Source organism: Columba livia, chromosome 1, assembly GCF_036013475.1.
Source record: "Columba livia isolate bColLiv1 breed racing homer chromosome 1, bColLiv1.pat.W.v2, whole genome shotgun sequence".
NCBI classification, from domain to species: Eukaryota; Metazoa; Chordata; class Aves; order Columbiformes; family Columbidae; genus Columba; species Columba livia.
Window position 1 is genome coordinate 173,305,375 of NC_088602.1, and position 23,204 is coordinate 173,328,578.

The 23,204-nt window shown below is 55.4% G+C and overlaps 3 protein-coding genes across 4 annotated transcripts in view; all 3 read right to left on the reverse strand.

The window, feature by feature from the left end:
- The window catches only part of LGALS1 (galectin 1), a 201,115-nt gene that overhangs the window by 18,025 nt on the left and 159,886 nt on the right, over window positions 1–23,204 (reverse strand). The window lies entirely within an intron of this gene.
- PDXP (pyridoxal phosphatase) lies at window positions 7,472–9,989 on the reverse strand. Its single transcript, XM_005514708.4, has 2 exons — window positions 9,288–9,989; window positions 7,472–9,024 (listed from the first exon to the last, which is right to left on the reverse strand). The coding sequence occupies exons 1-2, from the start codon at window positions 9,868–9,870 to the stop codon at window positions 8,699–8,701; spliced, it is 909 nt and encodes a 302-aa protein (XP_005514765.2). The 5' UTR covers window positions 9,871–9,989; the 3' UTR covers window positions 7,472–8,698.
- SH3BP1 (SH3 domain binding protein 1) lies at window positions 10,118–22,039 on the reverse strand. Of its 2 annotated transcripts, XM_065047619.1 has the most exons (19): window positions 21,232–22,039; window positions 19,388–19,430; window positions 18,923–19,027; window positions 17,973–18,049; window positions 17,755–17,866; window positions 17,580–17,656; window positions 16,429–16,564; window positions 15,700–15,768; window positions 15,211–15,301; window positions 14,778–14,920; window positions 14,581–14,692; window positions 14,404–14,485; window positions 13,632–13,712; window positions 13,408–13,524; window positions 12,881–12,978; window positions 12,565–12,694; window positions 12,288–12,403; window positions 11,460–11,853; window positions 10,118–11,306 (listed from the first exon to the last, which is right to left on the reverse strand). In XM_065047619.1, exons 1-18 carry the CDS (start codon window positions 21,291–21,293, stop codon window positions 11,498–11,500), a joined length of 2,007 nt encoding a protein of 668 aa, XP_064903691.1. In that variant the 5' UTR covers window positions 21,294–22,039; the 3' UTR covers window positions 10,118–11,306; window positions 11,460–11,497. The 2 variants fall into 2 exon arrangements, with proteins under 2 accessions (XP_064903691.1, XP_021138061.2); XM_021282386.2 differs by having other exon boundaries at window positions 10,118–11,853; window positions 21,232–22,038.

The following is a 23,204-nucleotide window of genomic DNA, read 5'->3' on the forward strand; positions in this document are numbered from 1 at the left end:
AACAACTCAGAGGAATGCAAGTTGTGAATGTGTGAAGGGACAGGATTTCACACTCTTTTCCCACCCAGCTGCCACTTATCAACCCATATTTCTGAGTGAGCTCACATCAGCCAGGATGACACTCCAGACCATCTCATCCTGCTCTCCAACCTTCAGCTGTTTGCCCCTGCCTTGCACAGCCTCCTCTCTTGTGGGGAAAGCATTCCTGTTGTTGAGCATCAGGCTGATGTGAAAATACTTGAGTTTTTTTCAGGACCAGCTAATGCCGCGTTTGCAGATCTATGAAGCAGCTCAGACATGGAACCTCCTGCTTCTTTCCTTCTGCTGAGACAGATGAACAGACAGAAGGCTCAGACATCAGCAAAAGTAAAGTCTGCTGGAAAGCACTTTCAGCTGTACTTTTTCTATCCAGTTGCACCTTTTCCTTTTACCATGCCCAGCACCGAGGCCTCTAGGCAACACCCAGCTGTGCATTAAAAGACAAGGTAACAACTGGTCTTGGTGGGATGGATGGTGGAGGGGATGCACAGTTCACACAGTTTGTACAGAGAACTGACAGGCAGCAGAGCCCTTGGTAGACAGAGTAGAAAGGAAAAAGATAAGAGAATGTTTGACATTAATACTATGAAATTAAAGAAAAATCTGATGTCAATTCACTCCAGCCAGCATAATAGGAACACAGGGCAGAAATCTCCTACCTCTAGATTTATTTTCAGCCTGTAGAATGAGAGTCCAGGAGATGGGAGAATGAGAGCCCTAGACAGATGACTTACAGGTGTCTAATTTACTTATTGCACTTGGCATAGCATCCAAATTCCAGAGATAAGGAGCAGATAAGGATGATCATTTGCAGGTGCCTTACTCTTCTGCATTGCAAAACATTGCCAGAGTAGGAGGAGGAAATATGGGCAGTGGACAGGGTGCCTCTACGCTGCTGAGCTTGTGGTTTGCTGCCAGAAGTCCCAAGGTAACTCACAGACTCCTTTTCCAGGGAGTCAGTCACTACAGGAATCAGACAGATTTTCGTACTGTGGTTTGTATCCCATTGCTGGTGGCGCTGTTTTGGAAAGCTTACAACACACCTAAAGTAGCAATGGCAGAGTTTTGTATTGCATCGGTGAGTAGCACCAAGGGGGTCTGCCTCAGATCCTGTCACTTAAAAGATGTGCCGGCCAGGACCACGTGCTGCTTGCAAGGAACAGCCACCTCCATCCCTGGACTGACCTGAGGAACACGTGTGATTCAGTAGGAAGGACTGTGCTGGTGCTGTCAGGTCATCAGCACATGACAAAGTGACCTTTGGGATGAGGAAAACCACTTCTGTAGAGAGTTCTCCTGAGCGTCCCTAACATCAGGCTGCCCAAACAGATAACTGAGAAGAAAGTAGCTCAAAAACCTACACCAACAGGTAGATTTCCAGCAACATTGGCTCAAGGGCATTCAGAATTGCTTGTGGCCAGACAGGAGTCAAACACATTGTGGGATTGCTCAATGACACAGGTTCTTTCACCCTTGAAATTGCTGAGTGAAGGCAACTAATGAGACTGTGGTGGATTACAAGACAGTGAGCACCAGGAAGCCCAGTCTAAACACTGTCTACGCTCTCCGCTGGAGGACTACAGCCACCCAGTCCCACAAGACACGTCAGTCTCCAGGTTACCAAGGCTGTGGCAGGCACGTGGTCCCCTAGTTGTACCCGAGTGCTGAATGGGAACATATTGCTATTCTTCACACCTCCACCCCAAACTTCACAAGTGCACAAATAGGGACTGGCACTGTTCCATAGTTCTCCTAAACTCTGCCCAAAGTTGGCTGAATTAGCAATCTCCATGCATTAGGCCAGAGAAGGACACCAAGTCAGAAACATTACTGTTTTGTGAGGCAAGGACACCTTGCCAGGGCCACAATCAACATTGTCCTAGCAAGTGGAAAATCTCTAATCTACAACCCATGAAAACTCTGTTTCCTCTGGCACCTGTGCTGCAGGGATAAACTACTTAAATCTCACACATGCAGCTGTGGTACAACAGCAGAGTGAGGAAACAGAAAACTGCATCATCTGAGTTCTTCCAGGTTATTTGAAACAGGTCAAGTAAGGAAGCAATTCCTGCCCCTGGATTTTAACAGGATATCACTTTCTGTGCAGCTCCTGTGCAAGCCAGGCTAGAGGTTCAGCAAGGGCTGGTGAACAGAAAGGCTGGCACAGGGCTTCAGGCAACCTGATTTACAGCCTGATGGACAACAGTGCCTGTTTGATGGACAGGGTTCCCTCACCCGTTACAAGTGAAGAGAGCACCTCAGTGCTCAGCAATATCCCATTGACAGAATGGAAACTGCAACTTGCTGGAGCTGCACATCTAACATGCTAAATCACAAGGCAGAACAACCTGGATGGTCACAGGCAGCTGCCCTGTGATCTGGGAATGTTTCTGGCATAATGTCTCACTTGTCTCCATGCTGAAGGCTTACAGAGCTGACAGTGCTTTGCTGCAGTGGTATACTGAAGCTACAAAGACCACTATAACTCTCTAAGTTGGTGGAGTTATTAATGAGTTTTTATTGCTTTCAGCAGGTTCAGCTGTTCAGTATCTCCCGGGGATTTTATGGAGCCCCAGAATAGCTTGTCTGCTGGAAGCACTTCCAAGCACAACTCCCATGCAGGCAGAGCCCAACAACACAGCAGCAATTCCTGGATGTGCGTAGTCATACTGGGCTACATGGCAAGTTTGCTGGTGTCAGAGTTGATAGAGTGAACGAGGCAGCAATAAGGAAGGAAAAAATGGATAATGACACAGGGATGGCAAAGGGGCACCTAAAAGCCCATGTTATGGTGTGTAGGGTGCAATGCTTCATGTAAGGAATGAGCAGAGGGAGGCCGTGCTGCGGAGCAGGAACTTCTACCCGCACCACAGCTGCTGGAGGAAGAGCAAAGGCTGGCTGCCTCCCTAGGGCAGGCAGTAACAGGCTGCTGCTTCTCGCCTCCTCCTCCCCACTCCAGCTGCTGCAGGACAGGGTGGTGCCAGAGGTGTCTGCCTTGGCAAAGGGGAACTCTCACATCAGGTTGGGCAAGTATCGAGCAAGTTCCTACGATCATGATCCTTTCTTGGCTTTGGAGGCACTTTCCCATGCAAAAAAAAAAAATCCTCTGTCCTGCCAGTCCCAAGACCTTGCAGATCCTCCCAGTTCTCTTACTATGTTACGTGGCTGAACATTAACAACTTCCCAGCCAGGGTGATCATTAGTTCCTCATATTAAAGGCATATACTCACTGATTAATATCTTTGGGCACATTTGTTATCTTCCTGGAGTGTCACTTGATCAACTTGATAAACTTCTATGATGAAATCGCTGGCTTGGTAGATGAGGGGAGAGCAGTGGACATTGTCTACCCTGACTTCAGTAAGGCCTTTGATGATGTCTCCCCTAAGATCCTCATAGAGAAGTCAATGGAAGTATGGGCTGGGTAAGAAAACAGTGATGGGGACTGAAAACTGGCTGAATGGCCAGGCTCAGAGCCGGCTGATCAGTGGCACAAAGCCTAGCTGGAGGCCAGTAAGTAGTGGTGTACCCCAGGGTCAGCTCTGGGTCTGATCTTGTTCAGCATCTTCATCAATGATCTGGATGATGAGACACAGTGTACCCTCAGCAAGTTTACTGATGACACGGGACTGGGAGGAGTGGCTGATACACCAGAGGGTCATGCTGCTGTCCAGAGGGACCTCAACAGGCTGCAGAAATGGACTGGCAGGAACCTCGTGAAGTTCATGTAAAAGTGCAAAAGTCCTGCACCTGGGGAGGAACAACTGCAGGCACCAATACATGCTGGGGGCCACCCAGCTGGAAAACAGCTTGGCAGAAAAGGATCTGAGGTCCTGTGGGACACTAGGTTGAGCATGAGCCAGCAACGTTCCCTTGCAGCAAAGGAGGCTAACAGTTTCCAGGGCTGCCTTAGGACAAGTGTTGCCAGTGGGTCAAAGGGAGGTGATCCTTCCCCTCTACTTAGCACTGGGCTCACCAGTACAATAGAGACATGGACATACCAGAGAGAATCAAGGGACTGAAGCAACTCTTCTACAATGAAAAGCTGAGAGAGCTGGGACTGTTCAGTCTGAAGAAGAGAAGGCTTAGGGAGGACCTTATCAATGTGTATAAATACCTGAAGTGAGAGTGCAAAAAAGATGGAGCCAGCCTCTTCTCAGTGGTTCCCAGCAACACAGCCAGAGGCAATAGACACAAATTGAAATACAGGAAGCTCCTTCTGACATCAGGGAACTATTTTTTACTGTGAGGGTGACTCAACACTGGTCCAGCTGCCCAGAGAAGTTGTGGAGTCTCCATTCTTGGTGACATTCAAAAGCCATCTGAATGTGTTGCTGGGCTGCTGGTGCAGAGATCTCTGCTTGACCAGGGGGGATTGGACCAGGTGACCTCCAGAAGTCCCTTCCAACCTCAACCATTCCATGATTCTCTGAAAGGGAAGAAAGCAATATGCTTGAGAAAGAATATAGGGAGCACCTGTTAACATGCTGATCCCAGGAAAATAGCACAGTGAAAAACAAGTCACGCTCAGGGACATCAGGTTGCTCTAGACGTCAGGCCAGTGGAAGCAGTCCAAAGCAGCAGAGGAAAGCAGCAGCCAGCCATGGAGCAGCACACTCAGATGGTTTCCAGGTTACCTGCCATCAAATCTCAAACTCAGCACACAAACAGGAGCAGTGTAGCTTGGTCCACTCTGGCTCAAGGGATTTTTTCCTGTGAGAGTGGGGTCACCTACTTATATATCCCACCCTTTTCCATGTTGCCTCATGCTCCCAAGAGCCCAGGGAGACTCAGCACATCTCTCTGCCTCCTCCACCTGTCCATGCTCAAGGATGGCTGGAGTCTGGGAGGCAAGATGAAGTGTTCGGTCCCCCAGCCAGGGAACAGAGGCTTCCTTAGCCTCTCCCTGGGCCTTGCCCAGAACAGGAGATGCTCAGCAGGTTGCTGCTTACATCAGCCAGCCAGTGGTTGCCACAGTAACCACAGTTAGGATGAAGGATATGAGGTTCCTGGGGTAACAGAATGACTGCCACCCACCTGGATGTTGTCTCTATTGCACAGCAAGAAAGGACGATGTAGTTTTCCGAATGCGAGAAAATAAATACCCCTCCCTACCCTACACCAAACCAGGCTTCCCATGCTCTCCACCCTCCCATGCACTGCTGCAGCTCCACTCTCCATAGTCCTGTGTTCCCTGGCAACTGCACTGCTTCCCTGAACACTCAACCCAATAAGAAAAACTGATTTAGACAAGAAGCAATCTGCCTACCTGGGCAGGAGCCATCACTTTTTTCCATTCCAACTGCAGATGTGCTCTGCAGCCTCACTGGACCCACTCCAGAGGGAACCAATGTCTGACCCCCAGGAAGGCCACAGACCCCTTAGTGGTTGAACAGATGTCTGAAGGGGTTAGATGGACCCTCTCAGTCTAGTGTTCTCATAAGATCTGCTCACACTCAGCTTCATTACATGCAGGAGTGATTGAAGAAGCGGGAAGTCACACAAAACCAAAGCCTGGCAGACCTGATGCACCCCTATAGTGCTGCTCTCAGCCCCATTGAAAGCAAGAGCAGCCTCATGGCTAGTGGCAGCACTTATCCAATGCTTCCAGCACTGGTGAGAGAAGCATGTATAAGGTGCAAGTCACCTCTGCCTGGTGCCATTAGCTACAAGAAGAACCAGGGGAAGGCCAGGTAAAACCTACTCCCCTCCTGCTCCAAGTCCACCTCTGCTTTGTAGCAAAGCCCTCAGGGAGAGGTGCACCAGATCAAAAGAAGTTACGTGGTCATAAGAGACAGGGATCAGCCATCGCCTCTGCTGAGCTCTGTTTTCAGCAGCAGCAGCTTCTTGAAAAAGAAAACCTACTCTGCAGGCTCACTGTTTGGGATGACGCAAGCTGTTATGATCTGATTAGCTACTGGATTCCCTTCTGTTTCCCAGTGTGCCAGCCTGGGAGTCCACAGCCTTCAAACTCCCATCTGCTGTCTGGGAGAAGTGGAAAGGACAGAGTGAACAAGGCAGAGAGCATGAGATGGACCCACCCTCAAAGCACCCTAGAAAAAAGGGGGCATCTCTTGGGGATGCTCTTACTGTGCACCACCTCCTCTGTACCCACACATGTAACCAACTCGGCCTATACAATTTGCAGCCACACTGAGCATTCCCAGCTATGTCCCCAAGTCACAATAGCACTCTGGGTTTCAGCTTGATAGAAGAACTAAGAACTCTGAAAAATAAGTCAGGGCATCTCTAATTAGGCACTCAGAGTCAGCAGACACATTAGGTCTTGATCTTACCTCTGCTTGGTGATGCAAGTGTTGGTCAGGTGCTCATTCAGGGAGTACCAGCCCTCTGGTTGTCTAATTGGAGATGAGACACAAAAGGGAGAGACAGACACATACAAAGGGGATTGATTAAGATGACAGCAGTCTCTAAAGAGCTCTTTGCATGTTCTTTTGTTTTGGAGGGCTGTTTCCTAAGTTATTTTGGAGGAGACTGGAGACACTTAGCACCTGGAATTATCCTAGGGCCAGTAAGTTGCAGCTAGTTCTGCCACATGAGCTGACACAGCACTAACTTACACACCGGGGCTGGTTATTCAGCTCGAGTGAGAGATCACAGAATCTCAGAATGTTAGGGATTGGAAGGGACCTCGAAAGATCATTTAGTCCAATCCCCCGCCCGCCTGGAGCAGGAACAATGATGCAATACTTGGTTATCACCAACAGCTGTTAAAGGGGTTGAAGGTTTTGGCTTCCACATGAGGAAGGGAGGCAAAGTACCTTCAAGTGATTTCAGACATTCTTCTTACTCAGTCTTGTTTTCTCCCTCTGGCCTGGGACCACAGCCAAACTCAGGGGGAGGATGCAGGGCATGGCAAGGGACAGTCTGGTGAGGGTCACAGTGACACCCACCTCCCCTTCCCTCAAAGCTTAGCGTAATTGAGAAGGGTCACAGCAAAACCCTACCTGGGCAGTTCTGGGTGGGGGTGACAGATTGCACCTCACTCCTACCCCTAGAAGACCCGGACACCCCTGCATCGGGGTCCACCTGACTAGCAGTGGGCAGACCTCAGCCGCAGCACGAGAAGTCACCATTCCCCAGCAAGGAGTCACCCACACGGTGAAACACAGGGCAGCTGGCAAAGACCACATCGCTCATTGCTCCAATTCACCTGCCTGGAGCCTGCGCCCCACAACACAGCCCCGCCGGCCACCTCCACTCTCAACTCCAGCTCTGAGATCCCAGCAAGAGACAGCAGCAAAGGGCCACATGCAAATGCTGTCCACAAGACATTGTCCATCCCTCTCTTGTCTACCCAGCAGCACCCCCTTGAGTGAGGAAAGCTCTTGCCATGTCCTCATCACCGAGGTCTCAAAGATATCCAGGCCGTTTTCCTCTTGATGGGACCACAGGCAAAAAAAGGAGGCCATTTCCAGCCTATGCTCACACTTTATTATATACAGAGACACGGTGAGTGTAAGAACATCAACACAGGACATGGACAGTAAAGGGAGGCCCAAAGGCACTGTCCCCTGTCCCCTTGGTGCAACCAGTCAGCATAATTTATACAAATAATACAATATTTGAACAATAAATAAGTTTGATAAATAAGATCAATAAATTAAAAAAAAAAGTAGAAAGACAAAGCAGCAAGGAGTGATTTTCAGGGCTGCGACACATTCACAGCAGTGACAATACCACCAATATCTCACCTGCACACCAGCAGCTGGAGCACAGACCCCCATCAGCCCTTTTCTCTCACCATCCTATGGCAAAATCCACTGAGGAGGGGAAACCAAGGGGAGTTGTACAGTTGTACAGTACAGACCACACACTACCACTGTGCTGTCGTGGTCTAGGATTCCTCTCTCCCTCGCAAGCCCCTTCAGGAAAGGTGCTTGAAAACAGGGTACTACCGCAGACCCATTGTGCACAGTCACAGCTTGTCTGTTTGGCACCAAAAAAGCCCTCAAACCAGTCTCTTCCCTTCCTATAGTCCTTCAGGTGGATACTGGCACAGTTATTATCTGAGTCAGGGCAAAGGGTGGTGGAGAAACATCTCTAAGGAACAGGGGAGTGAAAAGATGAGCCAATACTCCCTTTCACTCGTGGGAGGCAGACATGCTCTCATTCCTCACTCCAGAGCTCTGGTACGCTCCTGCCACACACCCTGGCACCAATGGAAACTGGGTGGGTGACAACGCCAGCCAGTCCCCTGGCAAGGAGGGGCTCACCACAAGGACTGCAGGGATGTAGCTCAGAAGTAGTTACAAGAGCGAAGGGACAGCAGTAAAAGGCCGCCACTGGTTATCTAAGAGAAAAATAATAAGACAGCCGGTCCCTAGCCCCTGCAGGGGGAGAGGCTACACAGACACACTGATTTCACATCCCTGTCAGCCTCAAGGCCTACAGCTCTCTCCCAGAGATGCTGGCATATGAGGGGCAGAAGGACTCTGTCATCATGGACAGCTCTCAGCAGACAGGAGACAACTTGAACCCTGCTGCCTCCTGCCAACCCCCCCTTTTGCCCCCAAAGAAGGGTGTTGGAATGTGAAGAAACCAGGAATTGAGCGAATAGGGCAGTGAGAGAGAACTGGGAACAGATGGAGATCTGGGATGGGGACCCCAAACCCTCTGCCCTCACACGTACAGACCGCTACTCATCCAGGCCCGGTATCAAGTCTGCAATACTGTCCACATAGTAATTGGGCACCAGATCCTTGGCAGCAGCGCTGTCGCTGGCCATGTAGGCCTGCGCCTCTTCCAGGCGGGAGACACCTGTCAGGGTGAGGATGGTGGAGAGGCCGCAGTTCTTGCCGAAGAGGATATCTGTCTCCAGACGGTCTCCCACCATGAGCGTGCGGGACGGGTCAATGCCAAAGCGCTCCACGATGCAATCAAACATGTAGGTGTTCGGCTTCCCCACCACCAGCGCCTTGCGGCCCGAAGCGGTTTCCACTGCAGCTGTGAGGCTGCCAGTCCCTGGAAGGGGTGGAAGAAGGAGAAAAATGAGTGAGATACAAACTAATGGGGTGCAGGTTGCAGTCAGCTCAGTGCCCCGGGTCCCACCAGAGGACAAGCACACAGTGTGCTGGCAGCACAGCTTTGTGAATTTGCAGGGACGCCCCAGGGCAGCTCTACCCCTCCTGACTCTCAGGGAAACACCTCGCCCGGGCCTGGGACAGCCAACCCCACCACCAGCACCCCGCACCCCCCAGGCAGCAGCGGAGGGGGCGCCGGCTCACCAGGGGTGCGCTGCCCGTCGCTGAGCGGGTGCCAGGGGTCAGGGTCGGTGGCCACCAAGAGGCACTGCGGGTCGCGCAGGTAGCCGCAAGCCTGCGCCAGCTTGCCGAAGGTGAACTGGTCATCGTAGCCCACCAGCACGGCCCGCACCGGTTCGGCTGCGCCGGGGGCCGGCTCGCCCTCGCCCGCCAGGCGCAGGCCGGCGCCGCGCACCTCGCCGCGGAGCCCCTCACCGCCCAGCACGAAGACGCGGCCCGCGCCGTTCCCGCTCTCCCCGCCGCCGAGGAGGCGCTGGCGCAGGAAGAGCGCGGAGCAGAGCGCGGAGCTGAAGACGTGCTCGGCGCGGACGCCGCGGAAGCCCAGGCGGCTGAAGCGCCGCTCCAGCTCGGCCACGGAGCGGCGGCTGTTGTTGCTGACGAACAGGGCGGTCTTGCCGCCGCGCCGCAGGCGCTCCAGCAGCTCGGGGGCGCCGGGCACGGCGCGCTCGCCCGCCCACAGCACGCCGTCGCAGTCGAAGAGCAGCCCCTCGGCCGGGCCCAGCACCTCCCGCAGCCCCGCGCCGCTCAGCCGCCGGCAGGTCGCCATCCCCCGCCGCTGCAGCCCGCCGGCCGCCGCGTCCCGTCCCGCCCCGCTGCCCGCCAGTCACCGCCGCCAATGGGAGACGAGCACAGCGCCGAGCGGCAGCCGCCCTGCCCTGTCACCCTGGAGGAGAAGGGGCGGGGCCGAGCGGCGGGAGGTCAACTCTCAAAGTGACAGCCGGGCTGTCCCGTTGGCTGCTGAGGGAGGCGGTGGGGAGGCGGGACGGAACCTGAGTACGCTTGCTGATTGGCTAAATCCACGCTTTCAAGCTATCGCCTCCTCTGGGTGAACGGGCGGTGGCAGAGCGCCCCCTGCTGCTCGGTAGGGTGTTTGTGCAGCGGAGCCGCCATTACAGAATCACAGAATGTTTGGGATTGGAAGGGACCTCAAAAGATCATCCAGTCCAGTCCCCCTGCCGGAGCATAAACACCTAGATGAGGCTGCACAGGAAAGTGTCCAGGCGAGTTTTGAATGCCTCCGGAGTAGGAGACCCCACAACCTCCCTGGGCAGCCTGTTCCAGTGCTCTGTCACCCTCACTCAGAAGAAGTTTCTTCTCAAATTTAAATGGAACCTCTTGTGTTCCAGTTTGAACCCATTACCCCTTGTTCTACCATTGGCTGTCATCGAGAAGAGCCTGGCTCCGTCACCGTGACACTCACCCTTTATATATTTGTAAACATTAATAAGGTCACCCCTCAGTCTCTTCCAAGCTAAAGAGCCCCAGCTCCCTCAGCCTTTCCTCATGAGGGAGATGCTCCACTCCCTTAATAATCTTAGTTGCCCTGCGCTGGACTCTCTCCAGCAGTTCCCTGCCGCCTTGTCCCTGTCCCGCCGGGGGAGCCAGTCGTCCTCCTGTCCTCCCACCGAGCCGTGCCTCTCTGCATTGGCCTTCCCGAAAAATTGCCCTTCCCGCCACCTGCATGACGGGCGGCCTCCAGCACCTTGGGCTGCCAGGTGCTCCCTACACACACATTCCTATGACAGTGACACCAGCTCTTCAAACAGTTTAGTTGCAAAATATATATGTATATATTTATATATATATATATCTGTGCCTGTGTGTTCCTGAGGCAACACATTTTAAGGCAAAATGGGGCAGGAAGGGCTGGGATCACAGCTGTGTGCCCACAAATGGCCCCATGGTGAAGATGCTCATTGCAGGGGGTTGGAGTAGATGACCTTTGAAGGTCCCTTCCAACCCAAACCGTCCTATGATTCTATGGAGCAAATCTGCCCACGCTGGCCCAAAAGCTGTAGGTAGTGCCTGGGAACCTCCCTGCCTTGTCCCCTCCTGTGCCCCTGGGAACAGGAGGATGACCAAGGCGGGGGGCTCACCTGGGGTCAGGGGATCCTGGGCTGGGAACTGTGTCTCTGAGGGGTGGCAGGGACTGAAGCCCAGCACGGCTCCCGGCAGGGATGTGGTGGTGCAGGGGTGAAGTTTCTGTGGAGACAGGAGAGCGAGGGGAGGCGGGTGGAGGGTCCTGGCTGGTGCGAGCCAAGGGAGGAAGGTGGAGGAGCTGGAGTGCCATGCTGTCCCTCAGGCCACCCTGGCTCTTCCACAGTGCCTGCTGGTTTCCAGAGGGACACCAGTCACCTCCCCAGCCCTGCAGTACTCCCATGTCCCTGTCCTGCTCAGTTCTCCACAGGCTCTCCTGCTGGTGGTGATGTGCCCAGGGGGCTCGTTCCTCCCTCAGGCAATGGCTGCCCCTCATCTGTGGCTTCGGGGTCACAGTCTGTGGCAGCCACTGCGTCGGCCTCACTGGCAGGAGGCCTTGGGGACAGTGGTGTGTTCCGGCTGTGGCGGCGTGCTGGCTGCGGGGGGAGCGGTGGCGGGACGGAGGGGGCTCGGTTGGGTGCCCCGGCCACCCGTCGCGGCCGGGCTTTGGGGCTGGCTGTGTGCTCGGGTGCCACCGGGGCGGGAGCCATGCTCCGGGGCTGGGCCACAGGCGGTGGTGGCATCATGGGTCGGGCCGGAGCTGGGCGCTTGCCTGGAAAGAAAGCTGCCATGGGCTGGGGTCCCCTCTGCCAGGGTCTCTCCCTGGGGTAGAGGGGGTTATGGGGGTGGCTGAGGGTCAAGCAGGGGCTGCAGGCAGATTGATGGACAAACTGCCCCTAGCTTGGCTTCCATACTGCAGATCCAAGGGCAGACCAGCTTTTGGGGGCTCTTCCCTTCGCAAGGGGCCATGAGCTTTGAAACCTCTTTATGGGGAGTGTTCAACCCCACACTGGCAAACCGGCCATATCCACCCCTGCAATCCCACCTCTGCTGGGGATGGAGCAAAGATGCTGGCCCTGCTGCCTGGGCCAGAGGCCCTTCCTCTCGTTTGGTGGCAGAGGCATCCCCAACACCCTTTCTCATGGGGAATGGCAAGATAATGTGAATGTCATCTCCCAAGCACCGTACCAGCTGGGGCACCCCAACCTTTGTGAGAAGTGTCATCAGTCATCTGTGGAGCTGGTGGCCCTGTGACTTCAGAAGATGGTCTGGTCACTGCTGGCGTTGCCGGCTGGGACCTGGTCTCAGGGTCCCTCGAGGTGCTGCACAGAGAACGTGGCAAGTCAGGCTTTGGTTGGGCGTGGCGGTCCTGGCGACAAGGCACCTCACATCTGCCTGCGAGGGTGCAGCCCGTGGGGTGTGATGGGGTGAGGACATGGGGAGAGCTGGTACAGCCAGAGCCCCCAGCTCCCACTGAACTTACACCTCTCCATCCGGGAGAGCGGGGGTGCTGGCTGGAGGGGGCACAGGGGATGGCTCTTCCACCTGGGCAGCCTCATCACATCTGATGTTTGCAGGCGGCGTGAACATTCCCGAGACATTGAAATCTACCTCTGGGTGGAGAGAAAGGAGGAGGCCCCACGAGTGCTTGTTGTGCAGAGCTTCCCCTCGTGACCCCACACTGGGGAACCAGAGCAGGCCCCCACTTCCCTCCTCCTGGGGATGGAAAAATGTCCCTTTCCCTTTCTCCTCCCTTCTCTCTGGGCTGCGGCCCCTCCCGAGCGAGGACCTGGCCCTACCTCCAGGGAAGATGGTGTCCGCATTCTGGATGAGGGCTTCCACCACACCCACCACCTGGATGGAGGAGACTGAGGCCAAGTCCAGTTGCATGGGGTCTCTGAGAGACAAGGGTGAGTGAGGCACCAGAAAATGATTTTTGGGGCATTAACCCTCCTGGAGTTCATTCCTGAGGGGGCAGAGCTCAAAAGGGAGACAGCCCAGCTGAGAGGGGTGGTAGAGTGGGAGGTGAGCCTTGTTCCCTGTCCTGGAAACCTTGGTTTGGTGTTGGATGCCAGCCATGTTGGAGGTCATCCATACCCTAAGCCTCTGAGTCTCAGCCTCTTATTCTGCCACTTTTCAGAGAGGCTAAGAGGACACGTGCTTGGCGAGAGGACGTGCCGCTCCGGGACAAGTGACAGGACTTGAGGCACAGGTGCTTTAGACCAGCCCGAAGGTTGCTGGGTCAGGCTTTCCCGTGGCGTTTTCACCCAGGACACCCCCGCCAGGGCTGGGGAGCTACCTCCCACCCCTCCCAGCCAGACCTTACCCTGTGCTCTGCTGTGACCACAGCAGGTTGGGGCCCAGCACGATGGCGATGTTACTGGGCGTCATTTTGTTCACCTCTTGCTGTTTGGCCAGCTTGGCTAAAAACTTTATCAGATACCTGTGGGGTAAAAGGAGGGTGAGGGAATGCTAAGTATGGATTAGGGGAGGGAACAGCTGCCCCTGGTGACTGCTTGGGGCCGAAGAAGCCCCGTCACTGCAAAACACCTCAGATTGTTGTAGCTGTCCCGGGGCAGGCGGCTGCAGGTCTCTTGCAGGCTCTGTACACGGTCATCAACGTCCTTTAAGCTGTGAGAGAGAAAAAGGAGGAGCAGAGAGCTCAGCCCGCTCCCTATGGCCGAGAGGAACACGTCGTGTGATGGAGAACAGCCAGTGTTGGCCACCCCAGGAGGATCATGGGATGGAGATGCTTTGCTGCTGCTTTTATTGGGCAGCTGAGCCAGGCATCCCTGAAGGACAAAATTGCACCTCAGAGGCTCAGAGAGTTTTAATATGGCATTAATATAGCTTGTGGGTGGGCCTGGGGGCAAGCACAGCCTCACCACGAGCAGCCACCCTATTTCACCATTACTATGGGGGTCATTAGCACTGAGGTGATCCCTTCGGAAAGACACTTTCCCCCTTTTCCCAGGCCTTTTGCTGTGCCTCCTCTGCCACTCCTTCCATCCCAAAAGCAAGAGGCAAAACTGGGCTGGTGAGATGGGGATCATATAATTGAGGCCAAGCAGGTCTTTGTAAGCTAAGCTCTTCTTGCAATCAAAAAGACTGCAACCTTCCTCCTCCCCATGCCATGCTTTTCGTCACTGTTCTCCAAAATTTTGGGCCATCTAGATTTCTTCTGAGCATGAGGCAGATCAGGCACAGTGTTTGTTTTCCCACATGGGAAATAAGTGCTGCTCTGAGTGCTGGGAGGAAGAGTGGAGTGACTGGGGGCTTTTTGATCCCCACTAGGCTTTTCCACCCCAATGCCTGGACCCACCTGGCCACTTTGACCCATTCGTTGTAGAGCTCAAAGGTCATCAAAGGCTCGGGCAGCTCCCGCAGGTAGGATTTCAGCACGCCTGGGAGAGGAGGGGGACCGGTGGGGGTGATGGCAGTCGGGGGACAGCAGGGACTGCCCGATCTTGTCCTCACATCCCGCCTCACTGGCACCCACCAGCCACAGCATGTGGGTCTGAGTAAAACTCCTCCAGGGCATTGGAGCCACTGGCCAAACTGCTCTTCATCTTCCTCAGCACAGAGGCACCCGCTGCCAGCCGGAAGAGTCCCTGGGGATGAGGTGAAGAGAGGAGGGATGCAGGGGGCTGCATTTTAGTGGGGAAGGTCACCGGGGGAGTCAGGAGCACTGCCTACCTCCTCCCTCATGCCAGAGGCCAGCAGCATCATGACACAGGCTTCGATGGGCAGCGCGATCTCCCGGCCCAGGCTCTTGAGGTGTGTCTCTAGGGACACGCCATAGTACCCTGCCACCGGGATGTCTGTAGTGAAGGAGGGCTCTGGAAGAGGGAGGTGAATGTCGGAAGGGATGGTGGCCACCTGCCATCCGTCCTCTAGTCGTGGCAACATCTCACTCCGAGCCATGGCTGGCTGGGTGGAAGCAGAGGCAGGGCAGGCAGCATCCCCAGCCCACCTCAGGCTGCGGTCCCCAGCCCACGAGCCCAATGCGGGAGCCAGCAGCAGGCACAGGGAGGGAAAACCGCCTCCTTTCCCAACCTCACCGGCCACGCTTGTGTCCCTCAGCCTCGGCTGCAGCCCTGCCCAGGCTGCGTGGAGAGCTGGCGGGTACCTGTCTGGCTGTGGCTTTCCTTCAGCTCCGACAGAGCCGAGTCCAGTGACCCCAGGGACTGCCGGTGGTACTGGGCTTGGATTTCCAACAGCTGCCAGACAGGGAACATGCAAACAGCCCTCAGTTCAGCACTGGCCCCTCTTGGAGTGACCCCCATCCCCAGGACATTGCACCCACATGGAGACAGAGTGAAGGGGGAGCTGCAAGGGGAAGCCTCCCGGGGTTCATGGAACCATGGCTATAGTGAGGGGTAGAGGGCAAATTAGAGATGGGGAGGGGTCATCAGGACAAGATGCCCTGTTTGCAGCTGGTGCGAGTGGCAGCGTGCACCCACAGTGCATGGAGCAAGGCCAGCACTGGGTACCTGCTGGGGCCTGGGGCTGTCCCCTGCCCTGGCTGGAGGGCTTCGTGCAGATGGGGACAAGGCTGGGTTCACACATAACCCAGGAGATGTTCACATGCAGAGAAGGAGTGCAAGAGAGGACTTACCCTGATGAAGTATCTGGCATAGCTGTCCTCTTTGGTGGAGAAGTGGTAGAGGTCAGCCATGTACTCATCCTGGGAAGGGAGACACAGAGAAGAGCGACCTTTCACCTCCTCCCTAGCACCCAATAACAAGGGGATGTCTTCATAAAGCCCATCATCTGGGATGTGAGTCTCCCATACAGGGTCTCTGGGGTGCAGTGGGGAGGTATGATGTGACCACACGGGGATTTCTTCTGGCTCCCATCGCTTGCATTTGACTAATGTCAGTGACCTGCTCTGTAATCAAGGTCCTGGCACAAGAGGCTTAGGAACAAGAGGTCCCTGCACCTTGGGGTTCAGTGCGGCTGTGGGATCTGCCAGACAAAGCCCCAGGGTTTGTAGAGAAACAGGGCAGAAGTGGAGAAAGCTGATGTGCAAGTCTTCTGCCACCCAGCACAGCCCTCAGCTTGCCTGGCTCCCAGCCCAAGGGCACCCCATAAGCTCCCTGCTCTAGTCCCTGGAGCCTCCTCTCTGCAGCTGCTTGTGTTTTGAATCCTTTACTCTGCTTCTTCCCTGAGCTTGGGGCACCTCCCTATTTCTGCTCCTCGAGGGACTGGGTTGCTTGCAGAGGGCAGGACACGCTGGGTGGCTGCATCTGTCTTGGCATGGGGTCGCCTCAGATGGAGCTGCTGGAGAGGGGCGGGTCCCCAGTGCTGGAGCTGCCCCATGGGGGAGAGCAGGTGACATTCTCACCTTGCACTGCTCCACCTTCCTCTTCACCTCCTCCTCCTCTTCCTTCAAGATCTCCAGTTTGTTGGCAGCAGCAGATGTCCCAGGGCCAGCACCAGCACCTGTGCTGTTACTGGAGCTCTTGGCAGCTTGGTTCAGCCTTTGGGGTGGGAGAGAAGAGACACACCCACAGCCTCAGCGCCAGCGACGTGGGCTGGTATGGGTGTGTGGGGACCAGGGCATGGGGACCAGGATGAGGACAGCAATTCACAGTGCTGCCCTGCGGTGGCTTTCCTCAGCCAGGCCTCTCACATCCCTCCCACAGAGGATGATGCTGCCGCACCAAGGGGTGTGACCTGGTCAAGATGGGGAGCACTCAGCACGGCTACCTGAAACACCCAGGGTCTGTAGGACTCTTCCCAAGCCCCATTCCTGAGATGTTCCCTCCACTTCTCCCTCCAGCCAAAGGTGGAGCAGTGTGGAAATGAGCCACCAGTGACCCAGGGCTGCCCCGCTCTCCCAGAGAAACCCGGCATGGCACGGGCTGCCCTGCAAGGGTCGGAGGGACGCGATCTCAGCAGCACCATGGTACTTTGCTGCCTTCAGCCATGGCACTGGCCTTCCCTCCTGTGCCATGGTGCCAGTGACTTAGCCCAGAGTGGGGTGCATCTGCAGAGAGGGGCTGGCCGGGTGCTTCCGAAGAGCTGTTGTCTCTTTGACTTCACCTCCAGCCCTGGGAAATTTACTCCTCAGGGCAGTCATCTTAGAAGTACTTAAAAGGGGCCTACAAGAAAGGTGGGAACAGACTTCTTAGCAGGGCGTGTTATGGTAGGACAAGGGGTAATGGTTTTAAACTAAAGGAGAGAAAATTCAGGCTGGACGTGAAGAAGAAATTTTTTCCAATGAGGGTGGTGAAACACTGTTCCATGTTGCCCAGAGAGGTGGTAGATGCCCCATCACTGAAGACATTCAAGGCCAGGCTGGACAGGGCTCTGAGCAACCTGATCTAAGTTGAAGATGTCCCTGCTCATTGCAGGGGATTGGACTAGATGAGCTTTGAAGGTCCCTTCCAACCCAAACTGTTCTGTGATTCTATGATCTTCCTCCCTCCCCCAACCTGTCTGGGCACTGCACCCAAATGCCCTGATACCCCCCAGCCATGGTGTGCCCTGTACCGGCTCTTGATGGTGTTCCAGTCTGAGATCAACTTCTGGAGGGTCTTCTTGCGCTTCAGGATGATGGGAAGCTCCTCCTGTGGGAGCAAGGGGCCAGAGAGAATTGCAGAGGCTTGGGGACATGGGATGGAGGGGTGGAATGGCAGACAGGAGCTGGGAGGGCGGCTCGGGCTACCTCGCTGAGCTTGTTGAGTGGCTGCAGGACGTCATGCTCCAGGGCGATCTCAAACTCAGCCAGGATTTTGGCCAGTGAGCTCTGTATGCAGCAGCCCATCTCCAGGGCTTTCCTGTGTGGGTGACAGAGATGAAATGACTGTGCGCTGTAGCCATGCCACCCTCTGACCCAGTTCCCCCCACCATACACATATGGCCCTTTCTTCCACCAGCACTTACCCAAGGCTTGACTCTGTGTCCAGTTCCTTGAAGCTCTCGGCCATTGTCATGGACAGAGCCATCAAGGGCAGCTTCTTCTGTGCAAAGCCAAGGATTTGGGAAAGGGACAGTGAGCTGGTGTGTGGCAGCTCCCTCTCCATGAAGTACACCACATTGCATGGGATCAAGTGGTCAAACCCTGCACTGGGTCCCCACATCTTCCCCTGGCCCACCCACCCCCATTGACCCTGGGGCCTGAGTAAGGGCCCTTGGGATGTCCCTTCAGCCAAAATCAGGATCCAGTTAGCTAAACAAGGCACCAAGGCTTCATAGTTGGTTAGAAAATGCCCAGTCTTCTCTAAAATAGTCCCAAGTGGTGGACTGTGACACTGATGGAGGCCCTCACCAAGCCCAGCCCTGCCACGGCTTCAAATGCGTGGAGCAGTTTAATCACTGAGAATAATTAAGCCAAGCTTATCAGACTGCCTAGAAGAGAGGAGCCCACAAAGTTATGGGGAGGGTAAGGAAAGTGCAGGGGGATCTACTGTTTGCTTCCCAGATAAGGGCTGGTGAATACCAGCCAGGAGGAAGGGTCAGGTTCAAACCAAGGAGGAGGAGGTGGTGACACCACTGTGCCCAGCCGTGCTGTCGTGGTCCTCACTGCAGGGCACTATGGGTGCCAGAGGTTCACAGAGGTTCAAGAAGTTACTCAGACAACAGGGCTTTGGAGGGTTATTCAATGCAAAACCACCCTCTCTGTCCCAAGAGGCCTCACGTTAGTGATGGCTGAGAGGGTTCTTCTGCTCTGCTCTACCTAGGCATGTGCTGGTGGCCACAACTAGAGATGGGACCTGGGCTGGGCTTTGGGCCACGTTTTGTTAAAGCCTGCAAAGCAGGGGTCTGGCGTCCCTTTTGCTGGCGGTGGACTGAGCCAGGGCCAGCATGAGCTGTGGAGGGAGGATTCCACTTACCACTCGCTTGTCCATCTCAGAGCCACTTTGCCCCTGCAGGCAGGCCTGAAGCCTCTTGGACACGCTGTGAGCTGCTCGCTTGGCTGGCTCGACCCTCTGCTCAATCTGGGGGCAGAAGGTGGGACCAGGGAAGCTCTTTCACCGGCTGTGGGTGTCCTGAAGCCATGTCCCCATCAGCCAGCTCTGGGTGTGGGTGAGCCCACCCAGCACCCCACCACAACCCAGAGCATCCCTGGTCCAGGGCAAAGGGAGCACAGCTCCTCATCAGGAGCTGGGGAAGCCTTTTCCCATGGCAGGAATCTGCCATTCCCTTAACACCATGGTCCTGGGGTCCTCCAGCTTGCAGGAAGATCCCAGCCCTGTGACTTGGAGGTACCGGCAGGGCAAATTGCAGGCAGGAATGGGGCAGGTTCCCACACCCAGGCACAAGCAGGCACTTGCCTGTCAGCCCAGCCCGTGCCTCACCTGCAGCAAATCTTCTGGCAGGAGCTCGGTTGCTTCTTGGACCCTGTGGAGGAAGGAGAAAGAGCCATCAGCAGATCATGGAATAGTTTGGGTGGGGAGGGACCTTCAAAAGTCATCTAGTCCAATCCCCCTACAATGAGCAGGGACATCTTCAACTAGATCATGTTGCTCAGAGCCCTGTCCAGCCTGGCCTTGAAGGCGGTGACCTCCACCCAGCCTTCTTGAGAAGGCAAGTCCTTCTGCATCCCACCTGCTTCTCTTTGGGCTCCAGTGAACAGTAGGTACTGGCCGTGGCCTGGACCATTGTACACAAGGCTATGGACAGAATGATCCCAGGGGGATGAGAACAGCAGGAGCAGAGCAAGGCAGCCAACCTCACTGGCTGGTGGACACCCCATCAGACATGGCTTCCAGTTCAGAGCACCCTGCTCCAAACATCCAGATGTGGCCATTTTTTTTGAAAACAGGGTGCCTAGCAAGCCCATGTCATGGGTGAGACCATGATTGACCTGTGTCATGGGTGAGACCATACATGAAAACAGCTTTTTGCTTGGTTTTGCAGAAAGTATTATGAATAAATCTGGCACAGGAAGCTTCTGGTTTGCAGCAAATTCTGCTCAAAAACCCACCAGCTGCTGCCACCACCAAAGCTCCCTGATGCCTTGCACAGAGGAAATCTCACTTCACAGCCTGCTGCCATTGCTACGCTCTGGGAACCGCATTTGCTTTCCCGCTGCTGCTGCTTTTACCCCAGTTCATGTTTCTCTCTTTTCACCGCCTGTCAAAGCCAATGCAGGATGAGGCCGCGAAGCCACAGGAAATGGGGGTGGCTTGGTTGAAGGCAAAATCATGTGAGATCGTGGCTTGCAGAGGAGAGGCTCTGCAGTGGGTGAAGAACTTGCTCTTGGACTGCACAAGCTGCTGGAGACCTCCTGCCTACCCGGCATTAAACAAAAGGGAGGTGCACCCAACAGGGGGATGAGACATCTTGATGGGAGAAGGGATGGCAAAGGGGATCATGCTCCCCTCTGGGGCATGCAAGAAGAGCAAGAAGCTGCCAGGATGTAGGAGCTGCTTCCCTGTGGCTCTGCTAGGCTGGCTGAAAGACCTCAGTGGTCCAGGGGACATGGTTGGTCCCACTCAACCTCCCAGCACTGAGAAACCTGTGGAGGTGGCTGCAGAAAGAGGGAGTGAGGGGGCTGGGAAGGGAGGGCCCAGCCCTGAAATTTCAGTTCTGGGTTTTGCAAGGGGAGAGCTTTGGAAAACCAAAGAGAAAAATAAGGAAGCGATGGAGGTGGGATGGGGCTGGAGGGATTTGTGTGAAGCTGTAAGGCCTCCATGGGTCCTTGGAGGATCCCCGGTCCTCTCCTCGAAGGGTGTCCTGGGACACCTGTACTACTAGGCTGCCTAGAGCTATGCTGGGCATCTGGCTTCCACAGGGCACCCCAGGCTTATCGGAGAGGGCAGGTCTGGTCTTCTAACACCCTCCTGGTCCACTGTACAGCCAAGGGTGTGTAGCTGGAAAGTCCCTCTCCATTGCCCTCACATCCTGGGGAAGCCAAGCTGGGAAAGACCAGTTTCCAGGTGGACACAACCTGGAAGAGGTAGCCGGGCTTGAGAATCACATCCCTGCTGAGCAGCACCAGTGCAGCCCCCTCGCTGCCCCATGGGTGTCGGGGAGCCACAGTCCTTCAACTTATGCTGAAGAAGCTCTAAACCCAAGGTTTCTCCCTTATTCCTGGCCACCGGCCCTGGAAGGTCAGTCCAGCCCCAGAACAAGCCCTGCAGGACCCTTGTCCTGCTCCCTCCCAGCCCTCCGGCACAGGTAGCAGCGACGTCCTTACCGACTGTTGATACTGGGATGGGACAGCTGCTGACGCATCCGATTAAACTGCCTCTTCATCATCTTGAAAGCGGGGAGAAGACCACAAGAGCTGCTCCGCTTGGCTGTACCTGCTCAGCACCTCTTGGCGACACTTGGCATCGGACGCCGTGAGCCCCTTGGCTCCCCAGAGCCACTCTGCCCCTTGCTTTTCCCTGAGGACCTCTCCCTCCTTACTCCTCTCCTTCTTCCTTCCCTTGTTCCCCCTTTTTCTGTTTTCCCGTCTGGTCCCCTCCCTCGTCCCTCCCCAGGGATGCCCTGCCTGCTTTCTCTTCCCCTCCTTTGGATTCTCTTCTCTTGCACACTCTCTGTTTCTGAGCTTCCTTCCTTCTCCAGCCACCCCTCTGCTGCAGATCAGGTAGCAGTTCAGGGCTCCTGCTCAGCTCTGTGTTCCTGTCACCACCCCACAAGTATAAATAACTTCAGCCCAGCCTTAAAGGGGAAATATTATTACAGCAAACACGTAACAAGGCAGGACAAGCACACGTCGCTGCCGAGCCCAAGCGAAGGGCCCACGCTCTATTTCTTGCTGCCTGTCTCAGCCAGGGTGGTTTTTCCCTTGCTTGCCTTGCCCCCACCAGCTGTGCCACGGGACAGCCCACGGCCACACCGGCTGGCTGTGCATTGCATACAGGGTGTGTGATGTGCTCCTATCCTACCTGGTCACCCAAATGCTGCCAGTGGCCCTTGGGCACATCCCTGCACTTGTGGATGCAACTCCAACCTCTCTGCGACTCCCCGCTCAGCGACATATCACTCTAATTGGGACAAAAAGCTGGGGGGCGAACAGCAAAGCCATCCATCCCTGCAAACCCTTCTGCACCCACCACCTCATGTTCCCTTCCTGCCCTGGCCGAGGCTGCCCGGAGCCACTGCAAAGCTGTGGGGAAGGGCTGTTGCCTCACGCCCTGGGGAGGCCCCTTCCTCTCTGCTCCCCCAACCGCTGTCAGGGCTCCCCTGAGCAGGGCGGCTGGGCTGAGCACCGAGCAGCAGCTCTTGCACTCAGTTGCACCGGGACCACAAACTCCGGGTTCCCAGGCTGCAGTGCTGTCTGCTCTCTGCAGAGCTGCACCAGGGCTCAGCTTGTTTTGTTGTTGGGGTTTTTTTTTGTGTAAAAACATCCCCCTTGCACCACCACCACCTTTGCTCCTGGCTCTATGAGATGTAAACCTCGCCTTATCTCTGGGCTACCTGCAGCTGGGACTTTCCTCCTTCTGCACTAAGAGTGGAGGTTGCTGTTGGCCGGGTTACATGGCTGGCAAAGGAACTAGCACCCGAGCCCAGATGGGAAGCGGTCAGCTTGTGTGCACACGAAACAAGCAGCAAAGGAAAAAGAGGCAGAAGGGCCACTCCACCTGTGCCCTGAAGCCTGAGGAGCAACAATTTGGGGGCTGCTGGACTCTGCTCCTTGGTGGGGAGGTGAGTTCCCAGTGACTGCATAACAAAGTGATACTGGCAGCTGTTTTCGAGCAGGGACTGAGGTAGTGAGCACTGTTCTCCCTGCCTGAAACACCAGGTCACTCTAAAGCTGTAGCCAACCATGTCTGATCCCCCAGCCACAAGCCCTGCGGGTGCTCCTCATGGGTGTCATGGTTGCTGAATGCAGGCAAGGGCTTCGAGCACCTATTGCAAAGACACAAAAGCTGCCCCAAGTCCCTGCGGGCCACGTCAGGTGGCTTCTCTCCTCCCATGCAATGTCAGAGACCTGCTCCCAACCCTGGGCTGCTGCTTGCTGGAGCAGATCCCCCTCCCTGCCCCCAAAACACCCCGGGGCAGCCACTTCAGAGCAGTAACCACAGGGAAGAGAAGTAAGTGCCACTACAGGCAGTGGTGAAGCTGCCAAAAGCCCTGTGGGGCACAGGAGCGAGCTCCAGCCCAGCTCCCATGGGCTGCAGGGCACTGACCTCTGCCCACCACCTCTCCCCATGGAAGGGG

Coding starts and splice junctions, on each gene's coding strand:
- PDXP (XM_005514708.4), bottom strand. CDS start 9,870: ATGGCGACCTGCCGGCGGCTGAGCGGCGCGGGGCTGCGGGAGGTGCTG. Junction 9,025..9,287: donor CGACGGGCAGCGCACCCCTG/GTGAGCCGGCGC, acceptor CACCCCTTCCAG/GGACTGGCAGCCTCACAGCT.
- SH3BP1 (XM_065047619.1), bottom strand. CDS start 21,293: ATGATGAAGAGGCAGTTTAATCGGATGCGTCAGCAGCTGTCCCATCCC. Junction 19,431..21,231: donor CATCCCAGTATCAACAGTCG/GTAAGGACGTCG, acceptor CTTCCTCCACAG/GGTCCAAGAAGCAACCGAGC. Junction 12,979..13,407: donor TGGTCACAGCAGAGCACAGG/GTAAGGTCTGGC, acceptor CTTGTCTCTCAG/AGACCCCATGCAACTGGACT.